The sequence below is a fragment of the Thunnus albacares genome, chromosome 20 (genome assembly GCF_914725855.1).
Source record: "Thunnus albacares chromosome 20, fThuAlb1.1, whole genome shotgun sequence".
NCBI lineage: Eukaryota > Metazoa > Chordata > Actinopteri > Scombriformes > Scombridae > Thunnus > Thunnus albacares.
The window spans coordinates 23,918,213-23,937,621 of NC_058125.1; the positions used below are offsets into that span (position 1 = coordinate 23,918,213).

General features: G+C 40.9%; 2 protein-coding genes and 1 long non-coding RNA gene across 4 annotated transcripts in view; 2 read left to right on the forward strand and 1 right to left on the reverse strand.

The window, feature by feature from the left end:
* The window catches only part of LOC122971462 (poly [ADP-ribose] polymerase tankyrase-2-like), a 33,387-nt gene extending 25,962 nt beyond the window's left edge, over positions 1–7,425 (forward strand). For both annotated transcript variants that reach the window (XM_044338111.1, XM_044338113.1), the window contains exons 27-30: positions 1,635–1,740; positions 1,914–2,100; positions 3,317–3,473; positions 5,904–7,425. In XM_044338111.1, the coding sequence (XP_044194046.1) occupies positions 1,635–1,740; positions 1,914–2,100; positions 3,317–3,473; positions 5,904–5,960 (507 nt within the window). In that variant the 3' untranslated portion in view covers positions 5,961–7,425. The remainder of the gene's footprint in view (positions 1–1,634; positions 1,741–1,913; positions 2,101–3,316; positions 3,474–5,903) is intronic.
* A 3,196-nt stretch (positions 7,426–10,621) lies between these two features.
* On the forward strand, positions 10,622–17,614 carry LOC122971493. The gene is made up of 2 exons (XR_006399483.1): positions 10,622–10,863; positions 17,529–17,614. It is a non-coding gene; the product is annotated as an uncharacterized LOC122971493 (long non-coding RNA).
* LOC122971488 lies at positions 10,869–12,034 on the reverse strand. The gene is made up of 3 exons (XM_044338165.1): positions 11,924–12,034; positions 11,750–11,808; positions 10,869–11,608 (listed from the first exon to the last, which is right to left on the reverse strand). Exons 1-3 carry the CDS (start codon positions 11,944–11,946, stop codon positions 11,088–11,090), a joined length of 603 nt encoding a protein of 200 aa, XP_044194100.1. The 5' UTR covers positions 11,947–12,034; the 3' UTR covers positions 10,869–11,087.
* Positions 17,615–19,409: the final 1,795 nt, after the last annotated feature.

Consider the following 19,409-nt stretch of genomic DNA (forward strand, 5'->3'; position numbering starts at 1 on the left):
CCTTCTAGAATATAGATTTAATGGTTTGTTGGGAAGGTGGTGGAAGAGCAGGGTGAAAAGGAGGAAGGATAGTTAGAGGGATGATTGGAGAGGGAAGGATGGATGGGGGAAGGGAGAGGGTCGGGGGTGTGAGGATGAGGGGATGAGGGTCGAGGGATGCCGAGAAAGAAGAGCAGGCGGGAAAGAGGGGAAGGAGGGAGTGGATAGGAGAGTGATAGATGTAAGGAGGAGAGGCGTCGACATCAGGGAGGCAAGTGGGAACAAGGGGGTCGAGACTCAGGGTAGGGGGTGCTGTCTCAATGGTCTGGCATCTGTACGAAGCCCCCTGTTCCTGTTTTCAAGCAGAGAAGAGAGAAAAGTTAGCGGAGGGGTCGGGTGGGAGGGACTTGCAAGCTGTGACAAAGGGGAGAGAAGCGGATGTGGTGTGTCTAAATAGCCTGTGGTGCGGAAATGGGATGCGTACAAGTCTTTGGTTCCCGAACTTTGCTTATAAGTCTATAAACTTCATTTTGTAGAAGTGACTCAGTTTGAATAAATCTTTAGCTAGTTTTTGTCTAATTCAGTAATCAGGCACAGAAAGAGAGTTTTTAAATCTTCACTTTTATTGGGCTGTTTCAGTTTGTGGAAGTTTAGTTGTTTGTGTAACAGGAAGCTAAGCAGCAAGAGTTTATTGGACACAGATCAATAGTTTAATTTCATTAATAGTTACACAAAAACTGTACATGTTCTCATATTCAAACAACACAAAGCCGTTTAACAAATACCACCATCTTGGATTTTGTGGAGTGAATGTTGTAGGTTGTATGATGCGTTGTTGGTTAGCCTGACGTAGTAGCTGCCATCTGCTAAAGTTTTAAGTCTTCTCTCCGTAATACATCCATGGTTTTAACAGGTGAGACGCACTGATGTAACACTAAAATGTCTTTTTTTCAGGCTGGTTCAGTTCATTTAAACCTGTTTCTTCATTCCTCTCACACTGTTGGAAGGCTAACAAACTATCCTACAATGCATCACACAACCCAATTCAATCACTCTTTAAAATGCTTTACTTTGAGTACTTTAAGCTAAAAGCTAACGTTAGCATGCTAACATGCGCGTATTGACAACGCTAACATATTGAAGTTTAGCAGGTATAATGTTTATCATTTTTACCATTTTAGTTTAGCAAGCAGTGTTAGCATGCTAATATTTGCACATTTACACTAAACTCAAAGTAAACCTGATGGGAATACCTTTTAAATGAAAGTACTGGGCAATCTCATATTTTGACCTGATGATGGCACTGGATGAAAAATCAGAGGATCACCAAAGTAAATACAGTTCATCCTAAGAGGAATATCAAAGTTGGTACAAAATTTCACAGCAATCCATCCACTCATTGTCAAGATATTTCACTCAAAACCACAAATGTTGACCTCAGTAGAGAAAAAGTCAGTCGATTGCCAAAGTCCTTAGGATACATCCTCTGGGAACCATGAATGTCAGTACAAAATTAACATGGCAATCCATCCAATAGTAGTTCAGATACTTCGGTCTGGATCAAAGTAATAACCCACCAGACTGGAAGATAACCACTTAGTAAATAACTGCTGTGTTCCTGCTGTCTAATGATGTTCTGGTCACTTGTGTTTCAGATCCAGAAGGTTTGCAACAAGAAGCTTTGGGAGCGGTACACCCACCGCAGGAAGGAAGTGTCCGAGGAAAACCACAACCACTCCAACGAACGGATGCTCTTCCACGGTCAGAATATCACCAGCTCAAAACAACAAAGATAAAGGGAACAAATGTATAATCACAATAAAATATATAAATATAAAATGTATCCGTTTCCCAGCAGAAACTTTAATCAGCTTGAAACTTTGATCAGTATCAGTAGTATTTGTATTGATTGTAGTGCATCCCTTCCCTCGCAGGCTCCCCCTTCGTCAACGCCATCATCCATAAAGGTTTTGACGAGCGTCACGCCTACATCGGCGGGATGTTCGGCGCTGGGATCTACTTCGCCGAGAACTCGTCAAAGAGCAACCAGTATGTTTACGGGATCGGAGGAGGGACGGGCTGCCCACTGCACAAAGACCGCTCCTGCTACATCTGCCACAGGTACGCCACCACAACGCCACCACGATGCCACCACGACACAAAAACACTGGTTTTCACCAACAGTATCACTATGACGCAGTGTTTTTAAGAGTGAAACCCTGTTTGTGTGCACAAGAACAACAATCCTTCAAATGGTTCCCCACTATTCTACTGATCAATAGCTGGTGGCGGTAATAAACTAAGACACAAAAGCAAGAAGAAGACATTAATGTTGCATTTATTTAATGTTAATTTATTTGGTTTATTTAAAACCAATAACGGTATAATTAATGACTGTATAAAATGTCCTCCTCTGCTACTGTACATAAATGAAGAACAACTAACAATTTTTTTGTTAATTGATGCGGAAAACTAAACTCCAAAATCAAAAAATACAAAAAAAATCTAGAAATCATTGTAAGGCACATTTGATTTGATTGTTTTTTTTTTTTTATCAAATGAGTATTATTTGATTATAGATCTGTGATATACAGTATGTGTAAAAATGTGTCTGTCACTCACCTGCTCTGGTTTATCAATAAAGTTTTTTATTGATAGCAAAAAATAACGATGTAACATTTTCCAAAAATCAGCTTTGCGAATGTTTTATGAAGAAGGAAACATGCTCAGGGACACACACACACTTTGTTTTAGTGAAAAACACTCAATGTAAACATAACTTAATTTATAAAAAAAAAAAACTCCATAGAGAACTTTTAACTGTTTTCAAGTTATAATTTAAGTGTCTCAGCTTTTAAAATGTCTTTTTCTAGATTTACTTTCTGTTCAAACAAATCAGTAAGCTTCATATGACAAAGAAAGAAAAATGCTGTTATCTACGTCTCTTGATGTCTACGTTGGGTCATAAATTAAAGGTTAAAGGTCTGATGATATCTCATATTTTCCTCATATATTCAAGAAGAATAAAAAGACCAAAAGCCAACAATGAACTAATGTACCAGTAAGTACTGTGTGTGTATCAAAGCCTGATTTATCTTATTCATGGACCCCAGTTTACTTACTTGCAAGTCTAGTTTATAAAAGTACATTTGTGAGGCGCTTTTAAGGATTCACATCTTCAGTAGGAACCAACAGACTCGGGGCTGTGTGCAACAAAGAGGACAGGGAATAATATGAGCTCATCTTGCCAGTAACTAACTGTAGTTATTATGTTGGGATCTTAAATCTTCAGTCTCTCCTCGTACCAATGACTTATTGTTCGTTTTGTTCCTCGCAGGCACCTGTTGTTCTGCAGGGTGACTCTGGGTAAATCCTTCCTGCAGTTCAGTGCCATGAAGATGGCCCACTCGCCGCCGGGTCACCACTCAGTCACCGGCAGACCGAGCGTTAACGGCCTCGCGTTGGCCGAATACGTCATCTACAGAGGAGAGCAGGTCAGCAACGCCTCTACTATTGTCGTAATAAATCTTTGGATCTCAGTTGGAAAAAGTTTCAGATCAGCTCAAGAAAAAAAACCAAAAAGAATCATCAGGAATCAGAGTTCTGAGCAGCAAAATGTGCACACAAGGTTCACCAAACTCACTCTGAGTTGCAATGGCCAGTGCTCCTTCTTTTATACTGTTTTGGTTTGTATAGGGCACGCCTATTGTCCAACCTCTTCATACTTGACTAATTACACCATTATAATCTCTTTACATCACCTGTTGCAGACCCAAAATCCTAAAAATAGGTTTTAGGTAGGCCTGGACATGTCTGGGCATGTCTTGTTTTATCCAGACATGTCCTTTTATTTTATTTATTTTTTTAAAGCTGTTCAGGTTTATTTTACACCATTATTTCCAATTCTTCTTCTGGCTTTATTTTTTAAAGTTATTCTCACCGATTTTTCACCCTTATTTCTTGATTCTTTCTTGAGATTATTTTTTTAAAAAGTTTAAAACAAACACACCTACAGTTTCATCCAGTGCACTGAGTGTGATTATCTTTAACATATTTTGTGCCCATACATCAATCACCAGTTTCTGTGAGGTGTATATATAATATGACTGGTGTAATGCTTTATGATAATAACAATTCAACATACTTCTGTTAAAACTCATAACATTGTTAATAATCATTTTGCATTGCATTTTGTTTCCTTCAGCACATTGTAGGTCTTGTAAAATTATACCACACATTATATAAATGTACACATATATTAATAGGGTTTTAACCTCATTATTTTTAATGAGGTCTATGGTGTTTATGTGTCATTTGTTGAAACGACCTTCCTGTCAGGTCCTTTCTTCTCTTCTCTGTTTACAGTAATGGCTTTAAAACACATTTGAACTCCTGGCTGATGCTCGTTTATGACACTGCTGATTGTTCAGTCGATCGAGTAGTCTTCAAATTATCTTCCTGTCAGCTCCTCTCTTCTCTTCTCTGCTTACAATAATTACTTCAAAACACCTTTGACCTCCTGGCTGCTGATTGTTCAGATGATTGATTGACAGCGATTGTAAAAAAAAAAAAAAAAAAAGGGCAACAACTGGAATTAAATAGTAAATGGAAAAAAAGCATCACGTACTTTTTTTGTTGTCGAAAGAGAAGCATCATAAAAACACCCAAACAGCCCACATGTATGGAAACAGTGTGGTATATTTTATGTCGACAGGCAATCTGAAGCTTCGTCTCGACCTTTGGCGCTCGTAGCTCTCAGCTTAGCGTCAGTTTTCCTTTGAAGGGCAGAGTTGCCTCTTACATAAAAGAGCAACACGGCAGATAGTCGTCGTATAAGTGGAAACCGCAGCTTGTGTTCAGACGACTGGACGATGTGATGTCTTTTGCCGCAACCAATAGCTGCACATAAGTGGCACTTCACAATCCGGCGTGAATTGAAGTCCACTCAAGCAATCAGCAGTGTTTTTAGCCTTTGAAATTACATGCGGTGGTCGGCTTTAAAACGGCAGGACTGAAGAGATGAAGAGGAGCATTATCACAGCTGCTCACTGCTCTTCACTGAACCACATTCATATTGTCACATTTTCTGTCTTTCAGTCTTCATGTCTTTTCCTGCAAGTGAAAGCAGTGCAGAATTGTATCAATAGCAAAATGGGTATTTTAGTGCTGATTGGTATATTCGATGTGATGTTGTATTTTGTGGTTAGTGGAGTGGAAACTAATATTATATGATTTAGCTGCTGATCATTTTTGATAAATTTCAGGTTCACAGTGAAAGAGGTTTTCCTCGCTGTAATCTTAGCAGGACAGCATTATATCCTCCCGACCAGGACTAATTAAACAAGGACGTTAAAAGTCTCCAGTCTCCATGGCGACGTTAGTAACACAACCCAATCATTAAACGCGACAAAATATGACGGTGCCCACGACATAACAAACTTCTCCAAGTGAGCGACATGAAAGAAGAGATTAAGACATACAGTTTGTAAAATAAAACAATCACTATACTTCCTGTTAAAACAGAATAATTCCCCTTTATAGAGAAAATTCTACATGAAAACATATTTGTAAAATCTATTGACATGTTTTTACAAAAACGGTAGAAATTTTCTTTAAAAACTCACCATAATTTTTAACGTTTACCCTTCAAAATTCAAGATTCAAGAAAACTTTATTGTCCGTTAATGCAGGCAATGATGTAAATTTGTCTTTTGCTGGTGCATAAATAAAACTCTTTTCTTAATCCACATAAGATTTTACAGAAACGTTTAATCCTTTGTTCATAATTTAATGACAGAAATCTGAAATCTTCCAGGGATTGTTTTCTTTTTTTCTAATTGAACCTTAATGCAAGCAGGAGAGCCGATGTCAGCAGAGTTTTTAGTCTTACTGAGTGTCAGTGAACGCCTCTCTGCTGCCCGCAGGCCTATCCAGAGTACCTGATCACCTACCAGATCATGAAGCCTGAAGCGGACGGATGAGGAGGAAGAGGACGATGAAGAAAGTGAAGAGGACATTACAAAGAAATGCAGAGGAAGAGTGCTCATCGTAGTTCATCAGTTGAGCGTTTGCTTTACTAACTGCATGCACAAAGACAAACTTTATTTATACAATGTATAAAAACATGTAGGTTTTTAATCAGATGCCTGTTTTTTGCTGTTTTTTCTATTGTTTGTTTTTTGCACTTTATTATCCATGATGTGATGTGATGTGACTGTTTGATTTTGTCCTTTTGTCACTATAACAGTATTGTCCAGTGATTCAGGGTTACAGTACGTCTAGTGAGGATGTGTCAGTTTCATCGCATCGGTGTCGAAGCTCTTGGCTTAAGTTTAAACCTAAAAAAATTATTAAATGGGACAAAAACGTGAAATTTTCAGAGAAGGAAGCCTTGTTTTCAGTTGGACTACCATGCCTTTTTATTTAATTTACCCAATAAGCTCTTAAAGTATTTATACCTCAAGAATGGCAGAGTTTTTTTTGTTCCATACAGAAGCTAATTTGACATGAAAATGATCAAAATTCACAGTTGCTCTCAGCAGCATAAACCCTCTTTGCAAAATGTTGTTTTGACCACGAACGCTGATGCTCGCTGTTCAGCATGAGACACTCGGATGTTGCTGAAAATGATTCATCCTCTCTGAAGAGCAAACTCTTGCTCAGTCTCTCCTGACAAACATTTCCAAAAACAACTCTATGTGTTGCCTGGCAACACACTAACGAGGTGAAGTATTACTTGTATTTTACAAAGATGTTGTGTATACATATTTTTTGTACAAGCATGTTAGTTTATTAACATTTATATTGTGGAAAAATATCTCTTTACTTGGGTTTTGAGGCAGGTTGAAGAGCTGATTTTCTCTGCAGGAGTCTGATTCAATTCATGTTGTCTGAATCAGCCTCAATGAAATGCAGCCTCTGATTGGGTAATATTGTGATTATCAGCCAATTAAATAACACAAGAAAGCCTGAATATGTTTACCATTAGCTTAGAAAGCTTACAAACGCACAAACATGGTTTTTCCACTGCAAAGGGAAACCATCTACTGCACCAAGATTGCACCAGTACGGAGCTTCAGTTAAGGATTAGCTTGTTAGCAGGGCGACAAAAATAAAGTATTCAACCAGTATGCAAAATATGGTACAAAAACACAAATCAAAAAAGAATGAAGTAAGCAGAAGTTGTCCAAAACAGAAACACTCGCTGTGTCTCAAATCGCATACTTCTGTACTTACACTTAACATTTTGAGTGCATAAGTGCGTTCTCACTGAGAAGTGAAGGTAAAAAATTTGAGTGTGGAACTATGGACAATTCTTGCCCTCAATGGCTGCCATTTTGGCTGCGTAGCGGAAGGGGAGGAACCACTTTTCTGTAAGTGGCGGCCGAGGACGTTGTAACTATACATGTTTTTCAGCACTAAGCACCACTATACTGTCGTCGAATATAAGCCTGTAATGATTTAATGGCGCAAACAATAACGCAAATGCTAACGCTAGCTAATGCTAATTTGCGATCGTCATTTCCAGCAAGTGCACAACGGCCATGTTTGATTTGAGACAACACTACCCTGTCGAAATTCGCACACTACGTGAGTAAGTACATAGTGTACGCGGTGTACTACATGGAAGTGTACTAACGGAAGTATGTGATTTGAGACACAGCTTTAGTTTTGTGCGTTAGCTTACACGGTGTGCTAGTAGGAAGCATCAAATTCCGTTAGCTAGAAACTAGCAGCAATGAGAAAAAAAACTATTTCTGTCCAGCTCATATGGTTCACTGTTTTCCTGTCTAAATGAAGTTAAAAAGCTGCCACAGGCGGAGATCTTGCATACAGATAAATACTAAAAAAATGTGATCCAGCTGTTAAGTAGTAATTTTGTCCAACTGTCCAGTATTGCCACAGCGTGGTGAACGTGCAGTGGCAAGGCTGGAAAACAAACACGCTGCCTGTGGTTTTCTTTCTACATTCTCACTTTTAAACCAACGAAGGAGGAAAAACAAAAATGAATGTCACATATGTAAATCTGCTCTGACTGTTCTACTGTTTTGAGTTCTTCTCCTGTCGTCTGTAATGTGAAGTTAATGGACACTAACAGGGACGTTTTGTGTCCTATTGCATGGTACTGTGGTGCTGTCTGTCTGTCTGTCTGTCTGTCCACCTCCAGGCAAATTATAGGTTCCTCATTTTGCAAATCAGCAGCTGAATGTGAAGAATTTGATTCCAAAATGGGGCAATAAACATTTACTCTACAAACTGATTGATCAAAATTGAACAAAATGGTGCTATTTATTAAGTATTTCAGGTCCTTCAAACTGTTAGAATTTATTAGAAAAATGAAAAACAAACTTAAGGAGAGAAGTTTTGTGGCATTTTGGAAACAAACTCTTTACTCTGTTTCACACATTATTGAACCACAAGGTGTGTTGGACCACACTTTTATTGCATCTTGTAAAAAAAAAAAAAAACTTTCAAAATACTTAATTTAAGAACTAGAAACTTCCTACTTTCCCCCCTTGTTAAATATATACAAATAACTATTGGTGTTTTGTCATGTTGATATTTGATAGTGAAGCTGGGCGGTTTATATGTTAAAACAAGTTCACCTTGACTGGTTCAGATGTGTGAAACAGTCCTGTGCTGTTTAATCTGTTCCTCAGTGTCTAGTTTTTAATTGGCAGAATCAGGATGCTGTCAGCTACACAGCGGCAGACATTTTGGAGGAAATAAATGACTTCTTAATGATTCTGTCTGTGATTTTCTATTACTATTACTATACTATTCTATTCTATCACAAATGTGTACACCCAGTTTAACATCAGAAAGGCTTAAAAGTTTAAACTCTACATTATGAAGCTCTTTTAATGCTAAAATTAGCATGTTAACTTTGGTATGCTAGCATTAAGCTTAAATTACAGTTGAGGCTAACAGGACTTGATTTATCCAAAGCATTGAAGCGACAGGCTCTTGATATAATTTACAAATCATCCCTGATGGATAAATGGTGAAAGGTCCAAAACTTGATGTAAACATAAGTAAAAACACTGCCTGCAAGTCAAAAGTCAGGGTTTCAATTTGCTCTTAACGCTTCATTTGCTATGTTACCTCTACTTCCTCCTCGTGATGTGACATCAGATTGTTCACCCATGCCCGCAAACAGCTGTCTGTTCTGTAGCTTTGATTGCTAAGGTGGTTGCTAAGGTGTTTCCATGTGTTGTTCACTCTCATATTTCAAATCTGATTCAGCTCCAACGTATTTGAGAAGTTGACATTTGGAGTAAAGAAGGAAAAAGAAGTGAAATCCTGCTACTATAGTTTGTTTATGTAGCCTCCGCAGCTGGAGGAAGCATCCTGAAGCTGACCAATCAGAATAGAGTGGGCTCATCAGGAGGCGGGCCTTAAAGAGACAGGAGCTAAAATGGCCTGTTTCAGACGGAGACTGAACTGAGGGGCTGCATAAAGGACCACTATAAGATAAATAAGGAGTTTTTAACTGGAAATTATGCAAAAATATCCCAGTAGAAACCCAGAATATAAATATAGAGCTGGAAATGTGTAGAATATGTGTCCTTTAATCTTAACATGACAAACCTTTTTATCTGTTCTCACAAAATTAAATTTCAACTTCTGACAGCAGCTGCTGTCGTGGAGTCGTGTTGTCCTTGAATATGGAACATAAACTCCAGGAACAAGCTTTATTTTTTCAGAAAAACAGATGAAAGAAATGCTTGATGAGAGATGTTAAGTTACAGAAGCTAGCGAAACACAGGCTTGACAGGAAGTGACATGACATTGGCTCTTTATTAATGACCTCACTTTCAGATGTGATCTGCAGACATCACATACAGCCACTAACTGCCTCTGTCTGGAAGATTGACATCCTATCAAATCAGCATGACAGCGGTGCAGATTGTTTGAACACCTGCCAGCTTCACACAGATCCTGAAGGAAGACTGTACAAGCTGTAATTTGTAAAAAAAAAAAAAACTTGAACCCGTTGAGTTGAATGTTCAGGTGTCTTCTGTTAATGTAGGATCTGCTTCTCTAACAGCAGCACTGTTAGTGTTTTTGTATTTCCTGTCATCGTTCTCATTTGTCTCTTATGTTCCTTGTTTTTGTTCTGTTATAAAGAGCAAAGTGAAAAACCTGTCTGTCCAGCTCTGGTTATGACCATTAATTGGTAACACACTGAAGTGTGGCTCAGTGTTTAGTCATAATGTTCAGCACAAGATAGAGCCCCAACTCCCTGTGTCTCAAGATGACACATAATGCTCTTCCTCTCAGTAGAGCTTTAGTTCTGCTGGTGTTTACACATCCCTAGGGCTGAGGTATTCTCAGTACCCAGAATACCTTGGTAACCTGATGGAAATTTGAGGGTTTAGGTCTAAAAATGTTGCTTAGATTAAACTGGGCAGAGAAGTTAAGTAGTTGTCATTTCAGTATACTGGCAGTTTAAGTCCAGTTAACAACTCTGAGGCAAAGACAGAAGCAGAGACAAAAAGTTCTTTTGTTAAAGTTTTATTAACACTTTTCAAACAATCTGAAGCTCGGTTTACCCTGCCAAAAAAAAAAAAAAAAAAAATAAAGTTAGTCACCTTGAAAATGGGTTTAAATGAGCTCAAACTCCAGTTTGTATTTTTACCTCATTAGACCTTCTGTCCTCCTTTGGACCCAGTCCCTGGTGCAGACAGGCCAGTCCTTCTGGCAGCCCTGAAGCTAGAGACTGGTGGAGGATACTCAGGGGAGTATGTCATGTGGGAGTAGGCCTCTCTTGCTCGCTGGTAGCCGTCTCTGGACTGGATGATGTAGGATGAAGGCGGCAGAGGGGACGTCTCCTCGCTGCCACCCTGTGGAATCTCCTGAGCTGGGTCCCAGACTGGGAAGGTCGGGGAGGCGACGGCTCCTTCAGGCATGTTATCCCATGAGAGAGAGCTGTCACTGAAGGGGTCTTGGTAAGCAACAGTTGCAACCCCACCGGTGGAAGCTGTATTTTGAAATGTTTAGCATGAGAAGAAAGCAAAATTAGATCTTGAGCTTGAAGAGTAAAGCTTTAGTAGTTTAGTGATTAAAGAAGAAATTTACCCTCAGAATAAAAACTGAGGGTAAATTCAAGCTATAATTTGGGCTGCAAGAGTGCAAGATAGCATTAGACTTGCATGTTCAAAAGATGCAAGTGAACGCTTGTTCAAGCTCATACCTGAGTTCCCAGCGGGGTATACAGAGCTGAGAGAAGGAGCTTCATAGACGGGGCTGTACGAGCCTGTGTTTGATGTTCCACTGGAGCCAACAGCAGGCTGACGCTGCACAGAGAAGCTGGGAGTCTTGGTCCCAGTGCCAACAGGAGGGCTGACGTACCCGGCACCCGAGGAGGGGGCAACAGCAGCGCTGGAGTCATACCTTACGAGAAAGCTGTTGGCCATACTAGAGGGAGCTCCCAGGCTGGAGGGGGACTGGCTTCCAGTGGGAGAGCTGGCCTGTTGGACGGACACTGCAGGCTGCTGAAGGTTAGCAGATGGTGCGTGCTGCTGGGACACCAGGGGAGCATATGAACCTCCAGACTGGAGGTTTGATGATCCAGGAGCAGATCCTCCAGCTGAGAGCCAGGTAGCTGTGTAGGGATATTTGTAGTCTGGGAGGAAATACAGATGCCTCAGGAACAAGCCTTCTGTAGTCAATACAAGCTTCAACTTGAATCTAGCAGCCTTTGAAGGCTGTAAGATCATGTCATGAATATTTCAATTGTCTGAAGATGGTAAAGAGGGAAACTTACCTCCTTTCGTTGCAGGGAAGCATGCACCACTGCTGAACAGCAGACAGATCCAAGAAACCCTGTAACAGTTTTACGAAGAGCAGCTTATTTCTACCATGAAGGTTAAACTGCTTAGGAAGTTACAGATATTAGCAGTAACAGCTCAAAAAGAGAAAACAAAGACATTTAGCTCACCTTAAAGAGAGTCCGAGTGCCATGTTTGACTCACAAACAACAGTAGTTCAGCTTCAGCAGCAGACAGGTGATGAATATAGACCCAAAGCTTGAAGCTGTGAGTTGAATGTGGCTGCTCGCTCCTTATATTGCTGCTCCACATGCTCTCTATTGCAATCACAGTCATTGATGACACCTGGAGCCCAATCAGAGGCAGAAGCACCTGTTTCCAGTTGTGGGGGAAGAACTCTTATTCAAATGAATGTAAACACACTTAATAAAGAGTAAAAGTATGTTAAACATGACAAAAACTGCAGTGTAATCTGCAGAAATTCATCATATTTATGATATTTTTGTTATAAATTCTTAATCTGAAATGTCTATATAGTATACCTGAATTTTCTGAATCTGAATTTGTGAATCCTAAAAAACACAACAAAGTTCTTGTTCTCCAGAAAGTCTTACAGGTTCATAAAGAAGAACAAAAAAATCCTGCACACTATCAATCACTTTATTAATAATGTTTCTGTCCACAGACCTTCATCAAGCAACATTCATACAGACAAAGAGCAGCGGTACCATTTACATATATAGAAATGTAAAATATCTTTTACGTTGTTTATGAAGTGAGTACAAGTGATCGACAGTGTGTATTGACGTTGACATTGATGATTGTCTACTGGAATTCAGACAACATAAATACAGACAGATGGTTTTCAGATGTAATGCTATAAATTCAGTGGTATTTAATTTTAAAATTACAAATTCGCTAGTGATTACTTTTTGCTGTCAAGATTTAAATCAACTATAATTTCCTTCCAAAGTTGTGACACTTTGTCCTAATTTTAAGCAGGTTTTGAGTGTTTTATTGCCAAATAAGTTTGCATATACAAGGTGTTGTGGTGCATAACAATAAAAAAATTGAAGGTAATAGAAAAAACAAGTATACAACTACCACAACAGACAGGTGATATGAATATATCAATCAAATTTTATAATAAAGAATAAGTAAAAATCTATTTTATGTCAAGAAATCTGTTGAGTTTAAAAAATAATGAACAAGATATTGACTGGGAATGTGCAAATATTCACATTATAAACGATATATATGATGTGCAATCTAATAATACCAAGAATACAAATAATTGCGTTAATGTAACGCGCCATGTTAGATGTTTTGGGTTCACAGATGTGCAGTATAAGATTAAAGATTTTACATCAATATAACGTGTAATGTTCATGGGTGGGATAGAGTTTGTGTCTATGGGGGTCTGGAGACTTGATGAGGCAGCTGCAGACAGGAAGAAACTGTTCTTGTGTCAGGAGGTTTTGGTCTTGATAGGTGGCTGTGGCTCAGGAGGTAAAGCTAACTGCAGGGTTGGTGGCTCATCTCTTCCTGTCCATGTGTTGAAGTGTCCTTGAGCAAGACAGTGAACCCCAAGTTGCTCCCGATGGTCAGGCAAGCGCCTTGCATGACAGCTCCACCGCCATTGGTGTGTAAGTGTGTATGAATGAGAGGGAAAGATTGTAAAGTACTTTGTCCAACATGGTAGAAAAGCACTGTAAAAGTGCAGCCCATTTACCATTTACCATAGATAGCAGCCTCTTTCCAGAGGGGAGCATTTGAAAAAGTGGAAGGGGTCGGCCGTGATCTTTCGCCTCAGTGTCCTGGAGGGACGGCATGTTGCAGCCGATCACCTTCTCAGCACAACGGATGATACACTGCAGTCTGCTCTTGTCCTTGGCAGCAGTGGACCAGATGATGATGGAGGAGGTGAGGATGGACGCAATGATGGTGGTGTAAAAGTGCACCATCATTGACTTTGGCAGGTTGAATTTCTTCAGCTGCCGCAGGAAGTACATCCTCTGCTGAGCCTTCTTCGTGAGGCTGCGGATGTTTGAGGTCCTGGCTGATGATGGTTCCCGGGAAGCAGAAGGACTCCACTGTTAGGTGGAACAGTGCAGGTGGACCCAAATGCAGGAGACAGCAGGCAGTAGGAACTGAAGAATCAATATTATTTGTTCAACACACGAATGGGACTCAGGAGTTCAGACAAACAGATCAGAACAAAAAAATGATCCAACAAAGACTGAACTGAACCACAGGACTAAAATACAAACTGAACTAATGAGGGAATAAGGAACAGCACCAGGTCATCAAAATGACACTGTGGATGGCTGCCTCAGTGTGTCTGTGCACATTGTTTTGTTTTTTTTTTTTTATTTGCAAACTGTGTTTTGCTTCAGTACCCAGGATTCTTACACCAGACAGGATATTATGACTTTAACTAGGTGAATTTGATGATCCCGAATAGAGTGAGACACAAAAAGGAGCATAAGTTTGAATACAGCTTTATTTCTGGCCAGGGTCCTGTCACATGCAAATACAATGAACAAGCAAACTGAGCTGGGATCTTTTATACCTTACCATGTCTTCAACATATGTTTTCCATTGTCAGTGGACTTCTCCTTAGTATGTTGAATTATGATATGGACCTGTCAACATGTCAGACATCTTGGCGCCATTCCTATCAAGCTACAGAATTTACACATAAGGGCCCTACACTAGATGTTATTCCTCATTTGTCTTTATGACACATCAACATGATGCCTCAACTAAAGGTTTCTTACATTCCCTAAGATGTATGCAACACAAAGAAAATACCTAATATCAATGACCATCAGAGAAACAACTCCTTCGGATTTATATCCCACTTTTTTCACCTTATTTGTGGAATTATTGGACATTGTGGTAAAAGGTGTCCTCACCTTCTACTCCCCCCGTGAGTTCATGTCATTCATACTGGTCTATGCTTACATTCTACCACAGGTCAACATGAAGGAAGCACAGGTCAAACTCACCGATCAGATACTGCGTGTGGAGCAGATAAACCCAGACTCCTTAGTTATTGTCCTCAGTGACTTTAACAAAGGTCATTTAAGCCACGACCTCACGAAATATACAGTTTATTAAATGTCCGACCAGAGAGGAGAATACTTTAGATCAAAGTTATACTATCAACGGTGCCAACCACTCTGACCATGCGATGGTCCACCTGATCCAGTCATACAGGTAGAAATTAAAACTCTCTAAGCCTGTAGTGAAGGTATCTATGAAGTGGAACTTCTTAGATATCTTCACTATAACGAGTGAGTGTTTGGACTGTACTGACTGGGATGTTTTCAGGACTGCCACCAACAGTCTGGAAGAGTACACAGAGGCTGTGACGTCCTGTTAGCTTCTAAGAGGACTACTGTGTACCATCACACACCAGGGTGAGTTACAACAATGACAAACCCTGGTTCACAGCTAAACTCAGACGGGTGAGGTTGGAAAAGGAAGAGACGTTCAGGAGTAGGAACAGGGATACGTTTAAAGAGGTTAAATCTCCAACAACAGTTCTCAGCTAACGACTCTGCTTCTGTCTGGAGAGGTCTGTGAGGGAAGTGATTGTATGAATATGTATAAATGCTTATGTGAACTTATGGAAGGTAGTGACAGTCATAGAAACCATGTTTGTGTGTCTGGACAGTATGTTCCCATGTGAAAGAGAAACGAAGAACATCTGTTCATACGAGGGCATAACCTGCCATGTCTGTATGGGCAGTCACAACAACTCCTGGGGGTTGGTCTGAAAGAGATAAAGGAGTATTCACCCCACTTTTTGGGGCTCACTCCTCTGCAACAGCTTGTATGTTTCTTTCGAGTGTGAGTCAGCCATGCTCTGAGCTTTAAACAAAGTGTGACATGACTGTAATGAGAAATTGTGTCTTTCTTCATTGAAGTCAAGTGCAAGAGGTGAATTGCCATGACAGGTCTCAGATGGATCACCAACTTTAAACTTAAAGCCCCCAACTCCATAAAGAACTCACGCCTAGCCAACAACCTGAATGAGTTCTGCTGTCAATTTGAAAGACAAAAGGACAGTCCTTATACCATCCCCCCCATCTCCAGCTCCCCCACTTCAGTAGCAGGCTGGTTAAGTAGCCCTGCAAAGCAGTCAGACCAGACTCTGTCTTTCCCTCCACCCTGAAGCACTGTGCTGACCAGCTGTCTCTGGTGTTCACAGACATCTTTAACACCTCACTGGAGACATGGACGTGCCAGCCTGCTTCAAGCCCTCTGCCATCATCTCTGTCCACAAAAACCAGGAACCACATGACTTAACTACAGAGCCATCACCCTGACTTCTGTGGTGCTGAAGTCCTTTGAGTGCAGTGCACTGTCCCAACTCAAATCTATTACAGACCCTGTGCTGGACCATCTGCAGTTCACCTACAAGTCTGTAGACAACAGCAACACAGTCAACATGGCCCTCCATCCCATCCTCAAGCACTTGGACTTGTCAGGAACCTACTTCAGAATCCTGTTTGTGTACTTCAGCTCCACCTTCAACACCATCATCCCAGTTCTCCTACATCAGCAGCCTCACCAAGAGGGCTCAGCAGAGGATGACTTCCTGTGGCAGCTAAAGAAGTTCAACCTGCCAAAGTCAATGATGGTGCACTTCTACTCCACTGTCACCATCTGATATGCTGCTGCCAAGGACAAGGGCAGATTGCAAGGTATCACCCACTGTGATGAGGTGGTGATTGGCTGCAACCCGCTGTACCTCCAGGACACTGAGGTGAGTAGGAAAGATCATGGCCCAACCCCTCACCCCAGATAAATTTTCCCAGACACTCCCCTCCAGTCTTAAGGCTTAAGTCTCATGACAGTTTGTTCCTGTCCTCAACAAGGCCCAGGACCCCTACAAATATCATTGCACACCTGTGACACCACATTGTACATTCATAGTAAATCTGTACAATTCCATAGCTCAATATTTTTGAGTTTCATGGTAGTTTTCCCTCCACCTTCCATTTTGACTGAGCACCACAATACCAGGCAGATTCCTTGTATGTGTAAACCTACTTGACCAATGACCGTTCAACCACGAAATACAGGTTGTATGACTCGCAGGTTTGCCAAGTTGCATTGTGGCTATGTCAGTACTAGCTTTTGATGGAGAATATTGTTTGAGATTGAGCCTTTAACTGACCATTGCATAAGTACTTACAAAAAGACAACTGCATACCTCTAACAAGAATTTTAGGTCTGTGGTGTTTAAAAGGCCTTAGATTTAAGATTCAGGAGCAAAGGTACTATAGTTTAAGCAAGTTCTCATTTGATCATGTTAGTCTGTTAACAGTTTTGTAAGGCAAAGACAGAAGCATACAAGTTCTCATGGTTAAATTTTTAATGCTTTTTCAGACACTTTACACATGTTGAAGTGGTTCCAGAAGGGCTGAAGCTCAGTTTACCCTGAAACAAAGACAGAAGTCAGTCACTATGAACAGTTTAAATAAGCTCAAACTTCAGTTTGTATTTTTACCTCATTAGACCTTCTGTCCTCCTTTGGACCCAGTCCCTGGTGCAGACAGGCCAGTCCTTCTGGCAGCCCTGAAGCTAGGGACTGGTGGAGGATACTCAGGGGAGTATGTCATGTGGGAGTAGGCCTCTCTTGCTCGCTGGTAGCCGTCTCTGGACTGGATGATGTAGGATGAAGGCGGCAGAGGGGATGTCTCCTCGCTGCCACCCTGTGGAATCTCCTGAGCTGGGTCCCAGACTGGGAAGGTCGGGGAGACATGAGACGGCATCCAGGCGCTTGGGTCGTAGGCCACGGGGGCTGAGGGGAAGGCAACGGCTCCTTCAGGCATGTTATCCCATGAGAGAGAGCTGTCACTGAAGGGGTCTTGGTAAGCAACAGTTGCAACCCCACCGGTGGAAGCTGTATTTTGAAATGTTTAGCATGAGAGAAGAGAAAGCAAAATTAGATCTTGAGCTTGAAGAGTAAAGCTTTAGTAGTCAGTGATTGAAGAAATTTACCCTCAGAATAAAAACTGAGGGTAAATTCAAGCTATAATTTGGGCTGCAAGATAGCATTAGACTTGCATGTTCAAAAGATGCAAGTGAAGGCTTGTTCAAGCTCATACCTGCGTTCCCAGCGGGGTATACAGAGCTGAGAGAAGGAGCTTCATAGACGGGGCTGTACGAGCCTGTGTTTGATGTTCCACTGGAGCCCACAGCAGGCTGACGCTGCACAGAGAAGCTGGGAGTCTTGGTCCCAGTGCCAACAGGAGGGCTGACGTACCCGGCACCCGAGGAGGGGGCAACAGCAGCGCTGGAGTCATACCTTACGAGAAAGCTGTTGGCCATACTGGAGGGGGACTGGCTTCCAGTGGGAGAACTGGTCTGTTGGACGGACACTGCAGGCTGCTGAAGGTTAGCAGATGGTGCGTGCTGCTGGGACACCAGGGGAGCATATGAACCTCCAGACTGGAGGTTTGATGATCCAGGAGCGGATCCACCAGCTGAGAGCCAGGTAGCTGTGTAGGGATATTTGTAGTCTGGGAGGAGATACAGATGCCTCAGGAACAAGCTTTCTGAAGTCAATACAAGCTTCAACTTGAATCTAGCAGCCTTTGAAGGCTCCAAGATCATGTCATGAATATTTCAGCTGTCTGAAGATGGTAAAGAGGGAAACTTACCTCCTTTTGTCGCAGGAAAGCATGCACCACTGCTGAACAGCAGACAGATCCAAGAAACCCTGTAACAGTTTTACGAGGAGCAGCTTATTTCTACCATGAAGGTTAAACTGCTTAGGAAGTTACAGATATTAGCAGTAACATCTCAAAAAGAGAAAACAAAGACATGTAGCTCACCTTAAAGAGAGTCCGAGTGCCATGTTTGACTCACAAACAACAGTAGTTCAGCTTCAGCAGCAGCAGACAGGTGATGAGTATAGACCCAAAGCTTGAAGCTGTGAGTTGAATGTGGCTGCTCGCTCCTTATATTGCTGCTCCACATGCTCTCTATTGCAATCACAGTCATTGATGACACCTGGAGCCCAATCAGAGGCAGAAGCACCTGTTTCCAGTCATGGAGGAAGAACTCTGAAAGACATAAATGAATCAAACTTCTTCAAAACAGTCAATACTTTCTTCTCTTTTTCTCTATTGATATGATTTATTTATGGATTGCAGATGTACAGCAAAATCCAAGGGATGACATGTTAAAGTGAAAATACAACCAAGAAGATAAAAGACAAAGAAACATAAATAAAAAAAAATATTGAAAACAAGACATTCAGCATCAAATTTAACAATAAAATCCTGAAATCTAGAAACACATCACCACAAATTTATTTAAAAAATAAAAACACTCATATTAAAACACAGAAGTACAACAAGGACAATCTGAAGATTTACTTATATCTGTGACCCTTTTTCATAAATAAGTCTAGTTTGTTCAGTGCTTTATGTTCCATCCTCAGTGTGCTGAAATATATACTTTCATCAACTCCAACAGCCTCAACTAAGAGGATAAACACTGTATTTATCTCCGTCTGTCTCTATTGATCAACATGTTGTGCAAAGGCTGTTTAATTGTGCTGAAGTGACTTCAGAGAGACAATGAAAGAGGCTCCGACACAATCCAGGCCTTCTTCTTCCTCTCCGGGAGATG